This window comes from Falco rusticolus, chromosome 20 (genome assembly GCF_015220075.1).
Source record: "Falco rusticolus isolate bFalRus1 chromosome 20, bFalRus1.pri, whole genome shotgun sequence".
NCBI lineage: Eukaryota > Metazoa > Chordata > Aves > Falconiformes > Falconidae > Falco > Falco rusticolus.
The window spans coordinates 40,788-60,185 of record NC_051206.1 but is presented as its reverse complement, the minus strand read 5'-3'; the positions used below and the strand labels follow the sequence as shown (position 1 = coordinate 60,185).

General features: G+C 59.2%; 1 protein-coding gene and 1 long non-coding RNA gene across 5 annotated transcripts; one reads left to right on the top strand and one right to left on the bottom strand.

Moving 5' to 3' along the window:
* Positions 1–5,751: 5,751 nt before the first annotated feature.
* SLC20A1 (solute carrier family 20 member 1) lies at positions 5,752–16,336 on the top strand. 2 transcript variants are annotated; one of them, XM_037371586.1, is made up of 11 exons: positions 5,752–5,869; positions 6,027–6,510; positions 6,606–6,746; positions 6,835–6,920; positions 8,487–8,583; positions 10,298–10,417; positions 12,015–12,263; positions 12,359–12,908; positions 13,010–13,183; positions 13,504–13,588; positions 14,039–16,115. In XM_037371586.1, the coding sequence occupies exons 2-11, from the start codon at positions 6,195–6,197 to the stop codon at positions 14,288–14,290; spliced, it is 2,070 nt and encodes a 689-aa protein (XP_037227483.1). In that variant the 5' UTR covers positions 5,752–5,869; positions 6,027–6,194; the 3' UTR covers positions 14,291–16,115. The 2 variants fall into 2 exon arrangements, with proteins under 2 accessions (XP_037227483.1, XP_037227484.1); XM_037371587.1 differs by lacking the exon at positions 10,298–10,417 and having other exon boundaries at positions 14,039–16,336.
* On the bottom strand, positions 14,321–19,233 carry LOC119140334. 3 transcript variants are annotated; one of them, XR_005101594.1, is made up of 3 exons: positions 18,010–19,233; positions 16,950–17,016; positions 14,321–16,330 (listed from the first exon to the last, which is right to left on the bottom strand). It is a non-coding gene; the product is annotated as an uncharacterized LOC119140334 (long non-coding RNA). The 3 variants fall into 3 exon arrangements; XR_005101593.1 differs by having other exon boundaries at positions 16,950–17,280; positions 18,010–19,227; XR_005101592.1 differs by lacking the exon at positions 18,010–19,233 and having other exon boundaries at positions 16,950–17,599.
* Positions 19,234–19,398: the final 165 nt, after the last annotated feature.

The following is a 19,398-nucleotide window of genomic DNA, read 5'->3' as shown; positions in this document are numbered from 1 at the left end:
TGGCACTGTCCCCGGTGTTCCCCTCACCCCACTGTCCCCCATCCCCCACAGCTCTTCCCCCTCTTTGGCCCCACGTCCCCACTTGCCCACATGTTCCCAGCCACCCCCTCCCCATTCCTGTGTCCCCAAGTCCCCTGTCATGGTCTGTTTGGATCTCTCAAATTTATAGGACTACACACACTGTAAATTAAGTTTTAATTTACAAGCTCATTAGGAAAGCGACAATGATGTGAACAAGGGCTCCATCCCCCTGCAGGGGCTGGTCTAACTCCTGCACTCACTATCTGGTCGCTTACATCACACACTTCTCACCTGCATGTTCTCGAATCCATAATTTGTGAGTCCTGCTCCTGTGAGGTGGGAGAAGGTGAAGGTGCCCATCCCTCCTCCTCTGCCCCAGCACGGTGTGTCCCCTGCCTCGCCCTGGGAAGCAGGAGGCCCCAGCGGCGCAGCTGTGGCCAGGCCCCCTTCCAATGCCCCCCAGGTGAGCTGAGGTGTTCGCACCTTCCAGCTTGGCCAGTTGCTCTGCACTGCTGCCCGGAGACAGTGGGTTCTGCAGAACCTGCCGGCGATGGATGGGGAAGGATGCTGCTGCAGGAGAGTGTCTGGGGACCCTCAGGGGTCTCTTCAGGGGATTCTTCAGGGGACCCTCTGGGTGACCCTTCAGGGGGCTCCCCATAAAAGTGTACATCGGTGCCCTCTGAACTCTCTGTGAGACTCTCTGGAGAACTCTCCTGTGAAGTCTCCACAGGACTCTCCTGAGAGGGCTTCATGGGCCTCTCTGGCAGCCAGGTGGGGAGGACCGCTGCCAGCCCACCCTGGTCCCTCTGGGGCTGCAGCAAGGGAGACATCACTACCTTGCCCCAGGAGGGGTCAGTGTCCCTCAGCATCGCTGTCACTACTCAGTCCTTGGGGCAGTCACCCTCCACCCTGACTCCAAGTCGGGCAGCTGGCTGCGGCAGGGGACATCAGGGATGGTGTCCTCGCCGTCACCAGTGTTGAGCCAAGCCAGCATATCATGGATGCTGGTCATGTCCATGGTGAATGGCTGCTGGTCCTGCACCTGTGGGATGTCCCCTGCCAGCTCAGAAAAGCCTCCGCCAGGTTCTGGGCACTGCTGGGCAGGGCATGGAGCACAGTGGGGCTCCATGCCCAGTGCTGAGCCGTGGGGTAGCAGGTGGTGGGGCCAGGGTGGGCAGCAATGTGAAGCAAACAGGAGCCCACGGGGTACAGGGGCTTCCCCTGCACCCTGGCCCCATCGGCTGGTGGGGCACCAGTGTCCCTGGCGGCATGGCCAGGGCGGTGAAGCTCACGCCAGGCACCTCTGATGCCATCACAGCTGGAGAAGGAACCTCTCTGTCGGGGGGAGCAAGGAGGGGTGATGGGGCAAGATATTGGCAGGCAGAGCTGGTGGGGGGTTAACCTGGCAGTCAGGGGCCCCACGAGGAGCAGGAGCCTGCTGCTGTACCTGCTCTGGTGTTGGTCAGTGGGGGGTTGTTGTGGACAGTGTTCTGGGGGGTCCATCCCCATGGCGATCTTTCTGCCAGAACCTGCTTCAGCCACCCTTGCGATGGTTTCATTCTTCATACTGGAACTTCCCACCTCAATGATTTCCCATCCTATTGTCCTCAGTGATGGTTTCCCATCCCAACGATGGTTCCTCAGCCCCATGAGGGTTTCCCACTCCCACGACGGTTTCTCACCCCCACGGTGGTTTCCCAGCCCCACGATGGTTTCCCATCCCAGAGGCTTCCCATCCCAATGTTGGTTTCACATCCTGACAAAGGATTCCCACCCCCCACGAGCGTTCCCCACTCCCACAATGGTTTCCTCCTCTCACGACGGTTTCCTGCCCCAACAATCCCCCCTCCCCACACCGGTTCCCCCCCAGGCTCCCCCCTCCTGCCTCCCGCGGGGTCCCTGCCGCCCGCCTGCCGCCGCCGCGCTGTCTTTGCCGCGCCGCTAGGCGGCGCTGCGCCCCCCCGCCGCACAGGGGGCGGGGCCTCATCCCAGGGGGCGGGGCCGCGGGACGTGGCGGTGGCGGAAGTGACGCTGGGCGAGCTTGGCGCCGTGGCGGCGGGTGGTGCGGCAGCGGCTCGTTGTGGCGGGGGCCGGGGGGCGGCCCTGGGCCCGCGGCGGCGGTGCGGGGGGCGGCCCGATGCTCTGCCCTTCCTGCTGGCCGCTGGCTGCCGGCGGGCAGGTCCCAGCCAGCGGCGCGGGGGCTCTGCGCTTCCCTCGGTGCCTCAGCCCCGCCGCCCCTCACCGCGGAGCCGAGCCGGGCCGGGGGTGGGCGGCCTGGGCCGGGCCGGGGCCCGTGCCCGTGAGCAGCCGCGCCGCAGGAAACCGAGCCCAGCTGGCCCAGCTGTGCCTGCTGCTGCTGTTGGAGCCTCTGCCGGCTCCTGGCCCACTGCCAGGGTGGGACTTAGAGCCACACTGGGTGTCGCGTCTCCCTGCGCACGCAGAGGTGTCGGGTCCCCAAAGGCCTCAGGAATGGTGGCAGAAACCTGTGCCCAGGTTACCCAGTACCACTGCTATGTGTGGGCTCTCACTGTCCTTCCCCTTGCCTTTGGATCCTGCTAGCAATGAAGCTCTTGGGCTGCACAACCCTGACGCCTTTTCATGGGAGGCGAGATGGTCTCGACCACAGTGATCGTGGGATGGTTGACTTCGAAATGGGCAGTGTAATGAGAAAAAACAGACAGCAGAGTTTCTCCCCTGGAGTTTGAGAGAGCAAGCATTCTGCTGCTCAGGGAGGCACTTGGCAGAGTGCCCTGGGAACCCGCTGTTGAGGGCTCAGGAATCGGTGAGTGCCAGTCAGTTTTGAAGAAGCATCTTGGAGAAGCTCAGGAGCAGGCAATTGCCCTGTGTTGGACATCAGGCTAGCGGGGCTGAAGGCTGGCCAGGCTGAACAGGGAGATGCTTGCAGAGCTCCAGAGGAAAAAGGAATCACACAATCACTGGAAGCGAGGTCAGGCTTCACAGGAAGATGCCAGAGCTGAGGCTACCATCTGCCGGGAGGAGACTTAAAAGGCCAAAGCTCGGGGAGGGCTGCAACTGGCCAGGGCTGTGTCTGACAGCAAGAAGGGGGTTGGAATTAATGTTCATGGCCAGAGGCCTAACAAAAGCATTGGAGCGCTACTTGCTGATGGTGGTCACCTGAGGAATAGGGATGAGGGAAAAGTGAGGGATTCAATGCTTTGCCTCTGTCTTTCAGAATACTGTTAGACTGTGGGCTGCCTGATCCTCCAAGACAGAGTAGAATGAGTGCGGGAATAGTGACTTTCCGTTTGTTTGGGTGCTGATATTGCCAGAGAGCAGCCGTATCAGCTCGGCATTGATGAGCCGAGGGGGCCTGCTGGTATTCCCCCCAGGGTACTGATGGAGATGGCAGAGGTTAAGGCATTAAAAGAGGAAATTAAAATGTCCGCTGCCTTCAGTAGCCAAGGGATGGAGCCTCAAATTTACTTGGCTGGGAAAAACGTTGGGGCTGAATGTGGTGGAAATGGCTATACCATCGCTAGAGGGCTCCTTTAAGGCAGGAGTGACATTGTACTCTCTTCCTCGGGAAGCTCTCCCCATCACGACTGTTCAAAGCTCATTGAGATCCAGCTCCTGCCAGCACTTCAGTGCTGCTGACTCCTGTTGGGTCCTCACACTACGAATTCACCTGGAGGCATCTAGGAAAGGCACTCAGCCTGCTCATTCCCCAGTGCATCCTTGGCACTGCACCCTGTGTGCTCAGCACTGCACCCCGTGTGCTTGATGCTGCTCCGAATGTATGTGGCCCTGCACCCCCTTTTGTTCAGTGCTGCACCTCGTGCCCACTGCTGCACCCCCTATGCTCAGTGCCACACTTCTCAGCGCTCAGCCTCACATCCCACACCCTCTGTGCTGCACCCCACATGCTCAGCAATGCACCCCCAGGCTGCCTCTGCCCCTGCAGGGATGCAGATGCACCTCGGTGCTCTCCTAGCTTTGGGGGTGCAGGGGGATGGGATCCAGGAGCCCAGGCCATGTTTTTTGCCAGCTTCATCCAGGGGCTCTTGTCTCAGTTTCCCCCACAGACTCGCCCATCTAGGGCAGATGGGGCCACCCAGGGGTGACAGGAATGCAGGACAGGGATGGTGTAAGGGTGCAGGCTGATCCCCTACTACCTCCTCAGGGGGCTGAGAGAGGAAAGGGGACCCCAGGCTCCAGGCACACGCGCCCCCTCACCCCTCAGGCCCACGCTGGGCCACGCTGCGGCTCCGCACACCCAGCACCACATGTAGCTGGGGACACAGGGCCTGCAGGGACACAGGATGGACTCTGGCCCAGTGACACAGGGGCAGTGGGGCAGCAGGGCCGGGGCACCCCGGACGCTTCCCCCCACCGGGTGCCATCCACAGGCCCACGTCACCGGCAGCCCAGCAGTGCAGCAGCTTGTGACGGACCAGCCCCAGCCGGCACTGAGCCGATGAACCATGGACACAACCACCCACCGGCCACCCCAGCTCCCCATGCCAGGCTGACCCACTGCCCTGGGGCTGGAACATCGTGGCTCTGCCCACTGAGCCGCGGTTCCTGCCGGGCAATGGTCACCCCAAGGTGGGAATGGGCACTGGCCCTCCTGGGGGCACATGTGTGCACTCAGCATGCGTGTGTGTACATGGGGGCTGTGTGTGCACACATGTCCATGGGGGGTGGGTGCACCAGCAGCACGCAGGGGTGCACCCTGGCTGTGCCACCCAGGCAGGGGGGCTGGGGGGACCTATGAATCCACTGGGACCTCACAGGATCCCCCAGGCCAGGTGCGGCAGTTGGTCCTGGTGGGACTCAGTTTTGGTCCCTGCATGGGGCCTTTGCTGGTGGGGGAAAGCTGGGCTGTGCTCCAGGGCAAGGGGGATGCCCCCATGGCCAAGTGCCCCCCAGGCTGGTGCTGCTGCTGGGTGCTGGCCCACAGCCTGTGTGTGATGCAGATTCAGAGCCTAGAGCAGCACCTGGCTGCACCATGGTGCTGGTCTGGTGGTCTGTGGGTCGGTGCCCCCCCGAGCCGGTGTGCCACAAGTGCTGTGCCTGGTGCCAAGCCGTGCCAGGGCCACTCTGGGGCTATGCCGGACCGTGCCGGATGGGGGCCAGACCCACATGGACCCAAAGCAGACCATGCTGGAGCCAAGCCCACACCTCTGCCCATCCATGCCAATCCATGCTGGAGCCAAGCCGATCCCAAACCCATATTGGACCATGCCAGAACTGAGCCCACGCCCGTGCCAGGCAGTGCCAGAGCTGAGCCAGCCCCACACCCATGCCGGGCCGGGCCAGAGCCCACACCCGTGCCAGGCTGTGCCACACAAGGGCCAAACTGTGCCAGAGCTGAGCCAGGCCAGTGCCAGGCTGCACTGGAGCTGACCCCGTGCCTGTGTCAGACCAGACCATGCCGGTGCCGGTGCCGGTGCCGGTGCCGGTGCCGGTGCCGGTGCCTGTGTCAGGCCGTCCCGTGCCGGTGCCGGTGCCGGTGCCTGGGTCTGGCCGTGACGTCCAGTGCCGGTGCCGGGCTCTCCCGCTCCGCTCGGGGCGCCACTGAGCGCGCACGTGGTGTCGGGGCGCGCTGCCCGCGCGGGGGCGCGGCGGCGGGCGGGGGCGGGGCGGGGGCTCTGCGCTGAGCGGTGCCCAATGGCGGCGCGACCCCGCCCCGCCCCGGCGACGAGCGGGCCAATGGCGGTCTCGCGCGGCGCAGGCGTCAGGTGGGAGGGGCGGGGCGGAGGTCACGTGTGACGGCGGGAGCCGTTAAAGGGCGACGGCGGCACCGGGCGGGGGTGGCGCGGCGTGGGCACAGAGTGGGTGCGGACACGGACAGGCCCAGGCCTCGGCCCTTCCTGGCAGCTTCCCGGTGAGTGCGGCTTGGCCCGGCCCTGCCGGTGAGCGGTGGCCTTGGGCGATGGTGCTGGGCGGGGGTAGGGCGGGCACATGGCGGCGGGAAGGGCCGTTACCGGGCGCGGGAAGGGCCGTTATCCCGGCGGCCCCGCTGAGCCCCGTCTCTCCTGCAGGATGAAGAGTGGCGCAGGCCATGGCGCGGAATCCGGTCCCCAGTCCCCGCGGCCGCCGGGGCCGTAGGACGGCGGAGCCACCCCACGCCCTATAGCGACCCCGCCACCCCCCGCTGTATTTAATTTTATACCTAATTTATTAGCACCTCGCCCAGCTCCCCCCAAACCATGGACCCGACCCCCACGGCGCCACTCCTCCCCATGGAGGACTTCCTCTGGATGCTGGTCCTGGGCTTCATCATCGCTTTTGTACTGGCCTTCTCCGTCGGTGCCAACGATGTGGCCAACTCCTTCGGCACGGCGGTGGGCTCGGGGGTTGTGACCCTCCGGCAAGCCTGCATCCTCGCCAGCATCTTTGAGACGCTGGGCTCCGTCCTCCTGGGAGCCAAAGTCAGTGAGACCATCCGGAAGGGACTGATTGATGTGGAGATGTACAACTCCACACAGCAGCTGCTGATGGCGGGTTCGATCAGTGCCATGTTTGGTGAGGAGGGGGGGAGGGGGGGCAAGATGGGGGAGCAGTGTACCCCAGGGTGCCCCGGCGATGGCTTTCTTACCAGGCTTCTCCTCCTGCTCCAGGATCTGCTGTGTGGCAGCTAGTGGCTTCGTTCTTGAGGCTCCCCATTTCAGGTACCCACTGCATTGTTGGAGCAACCATTGGCTTTTCACTGGTGGCCAAAGGGCAAGAAGGTGTCAAGTGGTCCGAGCTGCTAAAGATCGGTAAGCCCGGCTCATGTGATGGCCTCCGTGTGCCCCCTGGGCTTCCCCTTCCAGCAGTGGGATGCTGATTGTGCCTCTTCTCTCCTAGTGTTGTCCTGGTTCGTCTCGCCCCTCCTTTCAGGCATCATGTCTGCCATCCTCTTCTTCCTTGTCCGGAGGTTCATCCTCCGTAAGGTAAGAGCTGCCCACTCTGCTTTCTGATGGCTTTTGGGGCTCCCAGGTGCTCCCTTGTCTGCCCATTGCAGTGGTTGGGTGGCTTCCATGCACCAGGGTTTTGCCAGGCACATCCGTCCTTGGGTTGACAGTTGGGTGAGCCCTTCAGGACTCCTTTGGGAAGGGCTGAAGGGGTGGGAAAATGAGATGTGGAGCCCAGGAGGTGAGGAGGCAGCACTTCACCTCCTCCAAAATATGTGGGCCTGGCCTTGGCAGAAGCAGCTGTAATTCCCAAGCCGGGAAGTAGCCCAGAACTGATAAGGTCAGACCTGCTTGTCAGGCTTTTCCTAAGTCCTGGTGCAAGGCAGGACCTCCTCATGTGTCAGGCTGCAGGTGAAGGTAATGACCAACAGTGATGGCTTTATTTAAACCAGGAGGGCCAGGACTGTCCCCGGTGCTGCGCAGACTGTCCTTTCCTCCCATCTGGGGCCCCAGGTACAGTGAGAGGCACCTGGGCTGGCTCCAGGAACACGCTCCCACTGTTGGGAGTGTCCGAAAGCCCAGGAAGAGGTATCGGGCACCCAAAGCTGCTTGAAATGGAGGTGGCGGTGTTAAGCCTCATCCTTCTGAGATGATGATGACTACCGTGGAGCACAGGATGCTGCTAGCACAGAGCAGGGGTACCCAGCCAGCTGTACAGAGGAGCTCCAGCATTTCCATCTGTATGTTTGAGGCTAACTTCAATTATTTGAAATCCTAGATCTAACTATTTCTGGTTCCAGAGATGTTCAGATCTTATCGCTGCTGTTCTCTCTACCTGGCAGCCCTTAAAAACAGTTTAGCGTCACTGCTGTCAGAGTAACCTTGCGTAACTGGCTTTTCAAAGCTGGGCTGGCCCTGTCATGCTTCATTCTGGTGCTGAATAGTTTGGTTGCTCCGTCCTGCTTGGCATTTGGTAAGGCTTGGTGTGTTTGTACCAATGCTAGACCCTGATTGCTGGGCAGCAGCAGCGGAGATTAAGTCCTCCTGCTGCTCGGGTGAGGGCCTCTCTGTGCAGGTATGTGGCCAGATAAGCTGCTTTGTGAGTAATGGACTCCTATTTTGTCCAAGTCGGCTGGAAAGAGGTAAAGGCTTTGTCTGACAGACTATTTTGTCTGAAAGTGCCTGGGGAATTGAAAGAAAACCTAAATGCAGCCAGAGGCTGGAGAGCCTTAGGAAGGGTTCAGGAGCAAGGCAGCCCCTAGCTGCAGGCACAGATGAGATGCTCCACGTTGGAGTGGTGGGACACTTGGCTGTGCCTGTTCTTGGTCCCTGGGGAGCCTCATGGGATCCCTAGTGTTCTGCCACCTTCTCTGTCCCCAGGCTGCTGGGGTGGTCTGACAGTGCCAGCCCCGTGGGTTATTATCCAGAAGCTGTTGGGAGCTTTGGCTTTTGGCAGAGCTTGCAGGAGCGTGGTGTCTGAGCTGCTGTCAGCAGTTGACTGAAGGTGCAGACCCCCTTTTGGGAAGGGGGTGTTGCTTTGGTGGCTCCGACAGCTGCACAGCCCTCGAGGTCTGGCTTTCTGCAGCACTGATCCTTGTTTTGCAGGCAGATCCTGTTCCCAATGGTTTGCGAGCTTTGCCAGTCTTCTATGCCTGTACCGTGGGGATCAACCTCTTCTCCATCATGTACACCGGTGCACCTTGTAAGTACCTGTCAGAAAAATTGAACCTTAACTTTTGTGTGCTTTACAAAACCTCCATTAAATGCACGATTTACCCCTTTTTTGCTTTACAGGGCTGAAATCTCCTAGAAGGTGGCTGGCCTGTGCCAGTTACAGAAGGCTGCAGGCTAGTGTGCGCTGAGTTCTGGGCTAGATAGTTGCCCAGCCAAAGAGACCTGCTCAAACTAAACCCCTCCAGACCTTTCTCCTTAGACTGCACAGGACTAGCAGATAACTTGGCTTCCTCTTCCCTTCTCTCACCTGTGCTAAAGCTCAGGTACCCGGCTGCAGCTGAAGAGACTCCTCGGGCTGCCACTAGCAAGACTAGGAGCAGGGATGGAGGCCGTGCCTCCCGATTCACTTTGTCCCTCAGAATAAACTCACTATCCCTGGCAAGAAGAGCTGGCACCTGTACTGATAAGAGGAGTTCGTACTTCAGTCTGAAAGGCCAAATTGAAATGCTTGTTTGGCTCTTGTGCAGGGGGACATGTCGTGGGCAGGACTAGGAGAGGGCTTGGCAGGGGAGGGTGGCGTTGCCTGTGGAGCTGGAGGCTCCGTAACCTCCATCTGTCGGGATGACTTGGTGTGAGCCGCTTTTGGTCTGAGCATCGGTTTCCTGTTGTGGAGGAGCTGCCGGAGGTGGGGTGAGAGCAGTCAGCCCTGGCTCTGCAGGGCTTCCTCTGTAAACAGTGGCTGGAAAATGTTCTGGAGGGAAGTCAGCCTCCCCTTCCTTGGCTTCCCGGCCTGGGGGAGAAGGTGAGGCTGCTGCGGTGCTGCTCCAAGATCACTTCATCACTTGGCCACCCCCAAGGTGGATTCATGTTTATCCTGAGCCCTGTGCTGCAGGAGAGCTGGGGGAGCTCTGTGCCGCTTAAATGCAGGGCTTGCAGCCTGCAGGGAGCCAGGCTCACTGTAAACGAGTAGCCAAATGTGTGGCTAGAGTAGCTGTGATGTTGCTGGTGGTGTGTTAAGAGCAGTCGGGTATGGCCTGCAGCAGGAATAGGGAGTTGAGTGGTCGGTCACAGCACCTGATAGTCCCGTGGGGGGGGGGGGGGGCTTCAGGGTGTGGCTGCGGCTGGCTCTATAATGCAGAGCCTCTGCTAAAAGTCACACTGCATGTGGGAATGCTTGTAACTGGGTCAGGTAACACCTCAAATGCCTTGAAACTTGAGCTTAAGTTCCTAGGGACACAGGAGCAGGAGAACCATCTTCCCCCTGCAGCGGGAGGAGTTAATGGGTCTCTGGTGGGAGCAGCCCAGGTCCTGCATGTCTTCTCCCTGACGGGGAAGTGGTGCTGCTGCTGCAGCAGCCGTGCTGCGTGGTTTGTTGTTTTTTTCTTTGACATTGCAGCAAGAGAGGAGACAAGGGTTGTGAGTTGTCTCCTGTCTCTGCTCAGGGCACGCACCAGTCCCTGATTTGGTTTGGCTGCGGGAGGGAGGGGAAAGTGTCTGCCCATGTGAAAGGCCAGCTTGTGGGTGGGGGAGACTGTAACTAGGGGGGAGGGGGGCTTCTGTGCAAGTGAAGCGCTTGGTTTCATTGTGGCCAGTGCTGGCTTTCCAGTGGCATTTCTCCCTGGCAGGCACATTAGCTCAGGGGTGTTGCAGGTGATGGAGTCCCCGTGCCGGGAAGAGCAAAGTCATGCGTGAAGGAGGCTTTTGCCCGGAGGTTTTCAAAGATCCGTTGTTTTATTTCCTAGTGCTGGGCTTTGACAAACTTCCTCTGTGGGGTATCCTCCTAATTTCGGTGGGGAGTGCTGTTGTCTGTGCTCTCGTCGTCTGGTTCTTTGTATGTCCGAGAATGAAGAAGAAAATCGAACGTAAGTAATGCCTCCCTTTTTGCGATCCCTTGGGGAAGGGTGTGCTTGAACTAACCAACTTACTTTCCCAGTGGGAGATCTCACTAGCCCCAGGGCTGTTACTAGCAGGGATCCTCAGCTTCAGTTAGAGCTTAAGCTGCTCTGCAAACTCCGAGTCACTGGAGCACATCCCATTGAGCTGGACCTGCATGCACCTACCCCGCAGCCATACCAGCAAGCGGCTCCCCGGGGCCCCAAAATACCCCTTGAAGTAGTTGTTGTGCTGCTGAGTGGTGCCTGGCAGCTGATCCCTCAGCAAGGCAGCCTCTCCTTGGGCTGCACCGGACAGCAGGCAATATTGAACAGCCTGATTTCACTGCTGAATAGAGAAAGAAGAGAAGGCGGGAGACAACCAGCCTGTTAACCAGTGTAACCTTTAATCCTCTGCATACCTGCTGATCGGTCTTTGGCCTGGCAGATGCAGATCACAAGTTTAAAGCTGTGTAAGCTGATGAAATCCTTTCCCTGTAGCCAAAAAAAAAAAAAAAAAATTGAAAGGCATCCAAAAGAGCAGTCCCGAGCTCTGCCTCCTGAAAAGTACAGGCAGCTCTCCTGGAGTCTGTGTGTGGTCTTGCATATAAATTTTGTGTGCAGTCTGGGGCACTTGCAGAACTGGAGATGAGGGGATAACCAGTGTCCTTGTCAGACTGGTGTAATTGGGGTGTGACTAACAGCTTTATGGCTGCCCTTGACAATCTTCCAGCTGTTCAAGCTTCGGCTTAACTCCTGCCTGCCTGCCAGCCAGGCTCCCCTGCCTGCTGGAGAGCCCCGCTCTGCTGTGGGGCGGCGCTGGTGCAGGGGGATGTGGGCTCTGCAGAGGCTTGATACCAGGGTGAGGGGCTGGAGGCCACAGCCTGGCCCTTGCAGTGAGCAAACTGGGTAGAAGATGGTCATGTTTGTGACAAGGAAGTGGGTTTTTGTTGTTGTCTGAAGGAGCTGACCTCATCTCATGTTTTCACCTGGAGAAAACATGCTTTTCCTGGTAGAGGGGGTGTAGCAGCCTCAGCATGCAGGGCTTGGTGCTGCTGGCTTGGCTCTCCCAGTGGGACAGGAAACCAGGCTGCCCTTGGGAGGTGGGGACCGGCTCCGGTTTGGGTTTGTCACCCACCAGTGGGTGCTGGAGAGGAGCCCAGGCGGGCAAGTCCTCCCAGCGGGCTGGGGCTCGTGGGCTGGTGGAGGAGCTGGGCTCTTCTGGGCACCTTCCCATCAGCCTCAGGGCTGCAGCTGCCCCGAAGCGGGTCCAGAGCATCCCACGGCTGCCGGGAATGGAGATGGGACAAACATGGCTTGAAGAGGAACCTCTGCTGCATAAAAGCCCCATAACGGTGCTCACCACACCCGGTGTGGGTGGGTAGGGCCTAAAAATAGGAGATGAGCTGGCCTGTGACTGTTTGGCTGTTGTGCCTGGGACAAGGTGCGACTGCCCAGCAGTTTCCAAAGTTCAGGATGGGGGCGAAGCTGTGAATTTTATTTGGCTGGCATAAATCCGAGTGGTGAGGGGTGTGGGCTTGTTCCTGGTGTCGGGAAGGGGTTTGATGGCAGCTGCCTCCCTTTGTAGGTGAGATCAAATCAAGCCCTTCTGAAAGCCCCTTGATGGAGAAGAACATCAGCCCCAAGGAGGACCACGACGAGCCCCGGGTGCCCCTGGGTGATGCCAAGAGCCCCGTTGCTGATGTGGGGTCAGCTGCACCCCACCGGGCAGTGGTGGAGGAGAGGACAGTCTCCTTCAACCTGGGGGACCTGGAGGAGGCCCCGGAGCAGGAGAGGCTTCCCAGCCTCGACCTGAAGGAAACCAGCACTGACAGCGGTGAGCGGGTGTGGGGGGTGACGTAGGGTGCCAGCGTGGTTTTCCCTCACCCCAGGTACCCCTGGGTGCTAAACCCCCACTGTCCCCCTTGGCAGGAGCCATGCGGCTGCCCAACGGCAACCTCGTCCAGTTCAACCAGGCCGTGGGCCACCAGATGAGCTCCAGTGGGCAGTACCAGTACCACACCGTGCACAAGGACTCTGGCCTCTACAAGGAGCTGCTGCATAAACTGCACCTGGCCAAGATGGGGGACTGCATGGGGGACTCGGGGGACAAGCCCCTGCGGCGCAACAACAGCTACACCTCCTACACCATGGCTATCTGTGGCATGCCCCTGGACTCCCTCCGGGCCAAGGAGGTGGAGGAGATGGAGAAGCTGACCTGGCCCATGGCGGACACCAAGAAGAGAGTCCGCATGGACAGCTACACCAGCTACTGCAATGCAGTGGCAGATGCCCACCCGGCAGCTGATGTGGATCTCAACGCTGCCCAAGTGGAGACAGGAGTCGGTGACCACAAAGGCAGCAGGAGCTCCCTGGAAGAGTGGCATGACCAGGACAGACCTGAGGTGTCCCTCCTCTTCCAGTTCCTGCAGATCCTCACAGCCTGCTTTGGCTCCTTTGCTCATGGTGGCAATGATGTCAGGTCAGTTGAGTCAGCAGGAGCGGCGGGGTTGCGCACTAGGGCTGGTGCCCATCTTGCCCAAAGCCTCTGGCCTTCTAGACCAGCTCTCCTTTCTCTTCCAGCAATGCCATAGGGCCCCTGGTTGCACTCTACCTGGTCTATCAGACAGGTGAAGTGGCAACTCCCATCTGGCTGCTGCTCTATGGAGGTGCAGGGATTTGCATTGGCTTGTGGGTCTGGGGGAGGAGAGTCATCCAGACAATGGGGAAGGATCTGACTCCCATCACACCATCGAGGTAAGGTCCGCCTTGGGGCGGGGGGAGGCTGCAGGCAGCCCTAGAGCTGCATCCTGCTCCTGGAGCCCCTCTCCGTTCTGTTGGGGGTTTCATTGCTTGGGTGGTGGAGCTGGGTTATGTGTGGCCCTGTAACACCTTCCTGCATCCCTCGGGGCCGGGGGGGGGTATCAGTCTGGGACTGCTGGGGGTCTGGAGAGCCAAGTGAGGAGCTGACTCAGCTCTGCAGGGTCTGCCCGGGGAGAGCAGTCCCAGCTCTGGCTTGGGCTGAGCAGCGCAGGGTGTCTGGTGCCCAGGTTCTCATGCACTTTCTCTCTTTGCAGTGGCTTCAGCATTGAGCTGGCATCTGCCCTGACGGTGGTGATCGCCTCCAATGTTGGCCTCCCTATCAGCACAACCCACTGCAAGGTAGGAGGGGGATGGTACTGGCTCTGTGCAAGCCCTGCTTTCCCCAAATCCTGGTGCTAATAAGGCTGAGCTGTGGAGGAGGTCCCAAATGGGGCTTCCAGCTGGCCTTTGGCTCTGCCATTTGCTTCCCAGTGTGGAGTGGCAGCAGCTGCCCGGGGCTGGGGGAGGCCCCTGGGTGAGGGGGCACTCGATGAGGTAGTAAAACCTCTTTGGACCCCTGGGCTCTGCTGAGCGGCCATAAGAACCTGGGTGCCTCAGTGCCCTGTCCCCACTGCTGCCCTGGGATGGCAGCTCCTCACCCTGCTTGCTCTGCCTGGGGTCTGCTGGGTCCCCAAGGGCTGGAGCGAGACCCCCGGCCCCATGGCTGTGGCTTTCCTTTGGCACCCTGGGAAGGGCTGGGGGGTGGCAGGCAGAGTGCAATGCTGAGCTGTGCCCTGGCTTCTCGGGCAGGTGGGCTCTGTGGTCTCGGTGGGCTGGCTGCGTTCCAGGAAGGCGGTGGACTGGCGCCTCTTCCGCAACATCTTCATGGCCTGGTTTGTCACTGTCCCCATCTCGGGTCTCATCAGTGCTGCCATCATGGCTGTCTTCAAGTATGCGATCCTGAAGGCTCACGCTGCTCCTGCTTCCCTGCTGCCACCCTCCCCTCCAGGAGTGGGGGAGGCTCGTCCCACCGTGGCATGGAGCTCCCTCAGTTCTGCATAGTGTTGTCACTGAAGTATCTTCTTTTTTTTAAATGTCTTGGCGCTAAGTTTGTAGGGGGGGCGTGCAGCACTGAGACTGTGCCTGCCCTTGGGGTGTTTACTGTTTCCCTTGGACTCTCCCTCTAGCCAACTTCAGCTGCTCTATCTTAAAAACACATCCAAGCTCTAGGGTGGGAAAGGAAAATCCTTGTAAATTTAAGGGGATATTTATTAATATTCTTTATATTCCCTTGAAAGGAAAAGAGGTGAGCAGCTGCACATTCTCCTCTGGCTTGCTTAAGTGGCAGAAGAGGAACCCAGGGTACCACCAGATCCCATCCTCACCCTCCTCTTTTCTGAGGCATAACATCCAAACGAGTGTTCACCAATAAGGGGACTTTGGACCCTGGTTCACCCAGTTAAACATTGTAAACTCTGCTGTCCCCTGGAGGTGAAGACAAGTCAGCCAGAGCTGCTACTTACTTCCGATCTGCAGCTGATGGGGTCTTGGGAACACACGTAGCCTGTACCCTTTGTGTTTGGCTTGCCTTTGGCCTCTCTCTCCTACTAAATTTGCTCTCAATTGCTTGAATTTTGGAGCAGTGTGCACCGCGAGGCTGGTTTGGGGGCACTGTTACTCGGGATGCTGCAGTGCTTCCTGGAGGCACCACCTTCATGTCCTTCCTGTTTGCCTCCCCTCTAGCCACAGGTCTTTGCCATTGCACAGGGCCAGCTGTTTTCAGGCTGGAGTTCAGGTCTGTGGTCCCCAGGGGCCGGCTGGAGGCTTTGTGGAAGATCTGTTCACCTAGGGGGATCTAGTGTGGTGCTTAAGGCTTCCAACTGGAAGTGTGCTGAGTGGATTTCCCATGGGTTGCCTTGCCATATTAGTCTTTTGGCTTCTCATTCCTTCCTGGATTTAGGTAACCACAGTTTGAAGCTGAGAGCTCCCTTCGGTCTGTGTAGGATGGCTCGTGCTTGGCATGAGCCCTGTGGGAAGCTTCACACTCTTCCTTGGTTGCTCTGGATGCACCACCATGGCTCTCTGGCATGTATTAGAATTCTGCTGAGCAGCGTGGCCAGCATGCTGCGTGGATAAAGGGTCTGTAGGAAGTCAGACAAAACATCAGGTTATTTAACAGCAGTTGCAGAAAAGGTTAAATATCTAAAACAGTGCTGGCTGTCTCAGTCACAGCTTACAAGAAGCTTTTGTAAATCAAAAAGCTGTCAAGGAAGTACCACATTATTTTTTTTCTTTTGTGGGGCAACAGAAGAGCAGCTCAAAACACTGCCATCCAAGGCTGCCACAAAACTTCCAGCTTCCACTGACAACAAAAGTAACCAGAACAGTTCCTGCAGGCAGGGGGCCCTGGCAGGCGATAGTTTGGAGGCTCCTGCTGCTGCTGCTGGCTGGTGTCAGGGTTGCCCCCCCCCAGGTGCTGCAGACAGCTGAGGTGCATCCGAGTCAGCTGCTGCAGTGTTGCAGGTCACAGCAGTGTCTTGGAGTGCACTGGCCAGGTTTTACTCTGCCACGGTGAGCCGCAGCACTGCAGCAGCTGATTCACCAGCCTCCCGGCTGCCCCAGGCACTGGTAGTGAAGCTGGGAAGTGGGACAGCAACCCTGGCTGTCAGCTTCCCCCACCCTGTCCTCCTCGCTGAATTACAGCCCTCTGACAGCAGCCAGCTGCAGGGTTCTCCCACCCCTCTGGCTCTGGAGCTAGGGAACAGCTCAGCAGTTAGGGAAGATTAATGCCTGTGCAGCTATTTTCCTGCAATGAAAAAGCTCAGAGACTTTGGGTATTGTCCTCTATTCTACATAAGTATGCCAAAAAGAAAGATTGTGAATCTTCTCACCTCATTTCTGTTATACTAGTGGCATTTTCCAGAGCCTGACCACAGGGACTGATTTGCTTTTTCTGGTCTCTGATCCTGCTTACATTTATCTTCTCTCCCCATGGAGAAGTTTTATGGCTTCCTTTGCACTACAACATCATGATACTCACTGCAACAGGGAGTCTTTGAAGTGTTCAGGTTTGCCAAGTGCATCAGCTGTTTCAATTAAAAGCTTTGAAAAAAAAAAAAAAAGGTGCCTTGCTACTGACAGCTTGCAAGCGGAGGCTGCACTCACAGCAGTGTATTTGCACACAACCCGGGTCCAGCAGAACTGGGCAAGACAGAGAAGGGGTCCCAGAGCCAGGTAACTCATTTAACAGGTGGTTGTATCTATTTCCTTTTAATTGCATTGAAAATGCCCCTTCCTAACATTAACCTATCCCAGAAGGCCACTGAAAGCTGCCAGTAAAAAGCAGTGGTGAGACTCCAACCACCCATTCTTCAAGGCCCAGTTACAAAGCTGGCAAAAAGGCACGTTCCGCCAGAGCCAAGAGCTGAGCTGAGAAAGCTTCATGGAGACTCAGAAAATACCCAGAAGAGAACGAGATCAACCAGCTGGAAGCATCAGCACTCAAGCCATCCCTTTGCTCCTGCTGCCAGGGTGCTGTGGGGGCAGAGCCGCTCCCAGCTGCTGCCTCAGCACTGGTGCTTGGCACTAGCAGGAGGCAATTCTCTGTACGCTAGTGAATTGCTGGGGAGGGAAGGCAGGCACTGGCAAGCTGAGAAGAGTCAGCTATACCTCAGAGAATCACTGATTTGGGTCGGAAGGGACCGACATCCATCTGACTTACTTTGCACTTGGGCATTTCAGCTTTGCTTTGGCTGCTAGGCGCTCCTGGAGCAGTCTTCTCTGCTCCTCTGCAAAGAGATGGTAGGAAAACGCAGTGCACGCACCACAACCCCGGTAGTTGGAGCACCAGTAAGAATGGATTTCTTTTACATTCACAGCACAACGGTGGAGGTCTCCTGAGCTCCCCGCCTAAGCCTGACAATGCTGTTCCCACAAATTCCCAGAGTGTTTCCATGCACATGACATCGCCCAGGGGCTCACTGGCATAGAGAGACCCGAGTTCCCCGATCCTCAGGGCATCGTGACGCTGCTCACGCCTCAGCTGTGTGGGGCTTAGTTCGCAGAAGGAAAGGGGAGATGCTGCCCGTGCCCCTGCTTCAGCTGTGGGTCCCGCAAGCCCGTGCCCCACAGCAGCCAAGCCCACCGCTAACACAGGCGGGTGGGAAAAGCGAGGAGCGCCGCAGCCGTGGGGCACGGGGTACCTGTGACACCCCCAGTCTGGCTGCGGTACCGGGCATCTCGCGGCGGGACGGCCTGGCCTGGCTGGAGGCAGCATCACCCCAGCCCCAGGGCAGCGCCCCCTCCCCTGACAGCCCACGCGCCCAGGGCGCTGAGGGCACCTCTGCCCCCCCACCTGCCCCCTATGCCACCCCCTTCCCTTGACACCGCACCCCCGGTGTCCCCAGCACCCCAAGGCGCGCCCCAACCCCCCCCGCTGCCTGCCCCCCCAACCACGCCGGTGCGCGCGTTCACGGGCCACCCCGCGCACCCGAGCCTCCCCCGTAAGTCCCAGCAACCCCCCACTCTGCCCCTGCTCCCGGCAGGCCCACCGGCCCCACTGAGCCCCCCAGGCCTGTCTCGGGTCACGCTCAGCCCAGCAGCCCCCAGATCGCCCCCTGCCCCCCATTCCACAGGCACTAGCGACTGCCCCGGCCACCGCAGGGCCACCGCGGGCCCGCACCCCGCGGGGCGTCCCCAGCCGGGGCGTCCCCAGCCCGGCCTGGTCCCCCGCCCCACATCGGCCCCTGAGCGCCGCCACCCGCTGGGCCCCCGCCGCTCACCCTGCGCGGCCGCCCCTGTCCGCTCCATGCCGGGCCCCCGCCTCAGCACAGCCGCCTCCCGCCCGCCGCCTCTGACAGCCGCGCCGCGCCCATTGGCTACCTCCTCCTTCAAACCCACCAATGGCGAGGGCGAAGCCGCGGAGGGGCGGGGACACGGCAACTGCGGTCGCGTCAGTTAGTCCCGGTTCCCGTCAGTTACCCTGGGGCGGGGCGGCGCGGCGCGGCGCGGCGGGGCGGGGCGGGGCACCATGTCTTGCCGGACCATGCCAGGCCTTGCCGTGCCAGGGCGCAGTGTGGCACAGCAGGCTATGCGATGCCATGCCATGCCGCACAATGCTATGCCACACCATACTGTGACAGCCCATGCCATGCCACACCATGCCGCACCACGTCACCCCATCACATGCCAGGCCAAGTCATGCCACACCATGGCGCACCATGCTGTGCCATGCCATGCCACACAACAGCACGCCAGACCTTGTCATGCTATGCAATGCCATGTCACACTGTGCCAGACCATGCCACATCATGTGACGGAATGCCACGCCACACCTCACAATGTCATGCCACACTACAGCCCACCCCGCCATGCCTCAGTGGTGAGCTGGAGTGGTGGCAGTGGCTGGGGCAGAGGTGGCAGCCCTGGGTAGCTACTGGGAGCTGCAGGTGACCCCCACCTGTAGGATGCCCACACCAGCCACCCACCCAGCTGCGGGGTGAGCATGGGGACAGGGTGGCAGAGGGTCCTACATGGGGCCGGCTGAAGGGCAAGGCCTCAAGGACAAGAGTCCAGCACCGTTAGCCTGAGGAATGGAGACGTGTTAGAACTTGTCGGGCATAAGCCCTGGCAACAAAGGAACAAGTTAACAGCAGACTCTTGAGCCATAGCGGTTGAAATGACAACCCCCACGGACAAAGAGGGACATACAGCAGGACAAAGAGGGAACGGATAGTGCTGATGAGGAACTTTGTTATTCACCAAAGTCAAGTAGGACACCCCCCCCCCCCCAACCTTAGAATAGAGATTGTTGCTAAAATAAGATAGACTAATCAGTACCTATCGTTTAAATGAGGTGTCTTAGAAGATAACCAATCGGTGTAGGTCACGCTTAAGATCTACCCAATCAGTGTGTAACATGCAGAAGGCAGAAACGTATGTAAATGTAAAAGAATCACCAATAAATCGACATCTTGCTTGCATCAAGCTACCTCCCGTCTCTTCATTCACCGCAGCCGACCAAGCCAGGGTGGTCCCTGAGCTGTGGGGTCAACCCCACCCCCTGGGCTTTGCACTGAGACCTGGAGAGTCCCCCAGACCAGATGAAACTGGGATTTTCCCAGCCATAAACCACCCCTGCATCATTTAACCCCTGCAAAAGGAACGAGCTG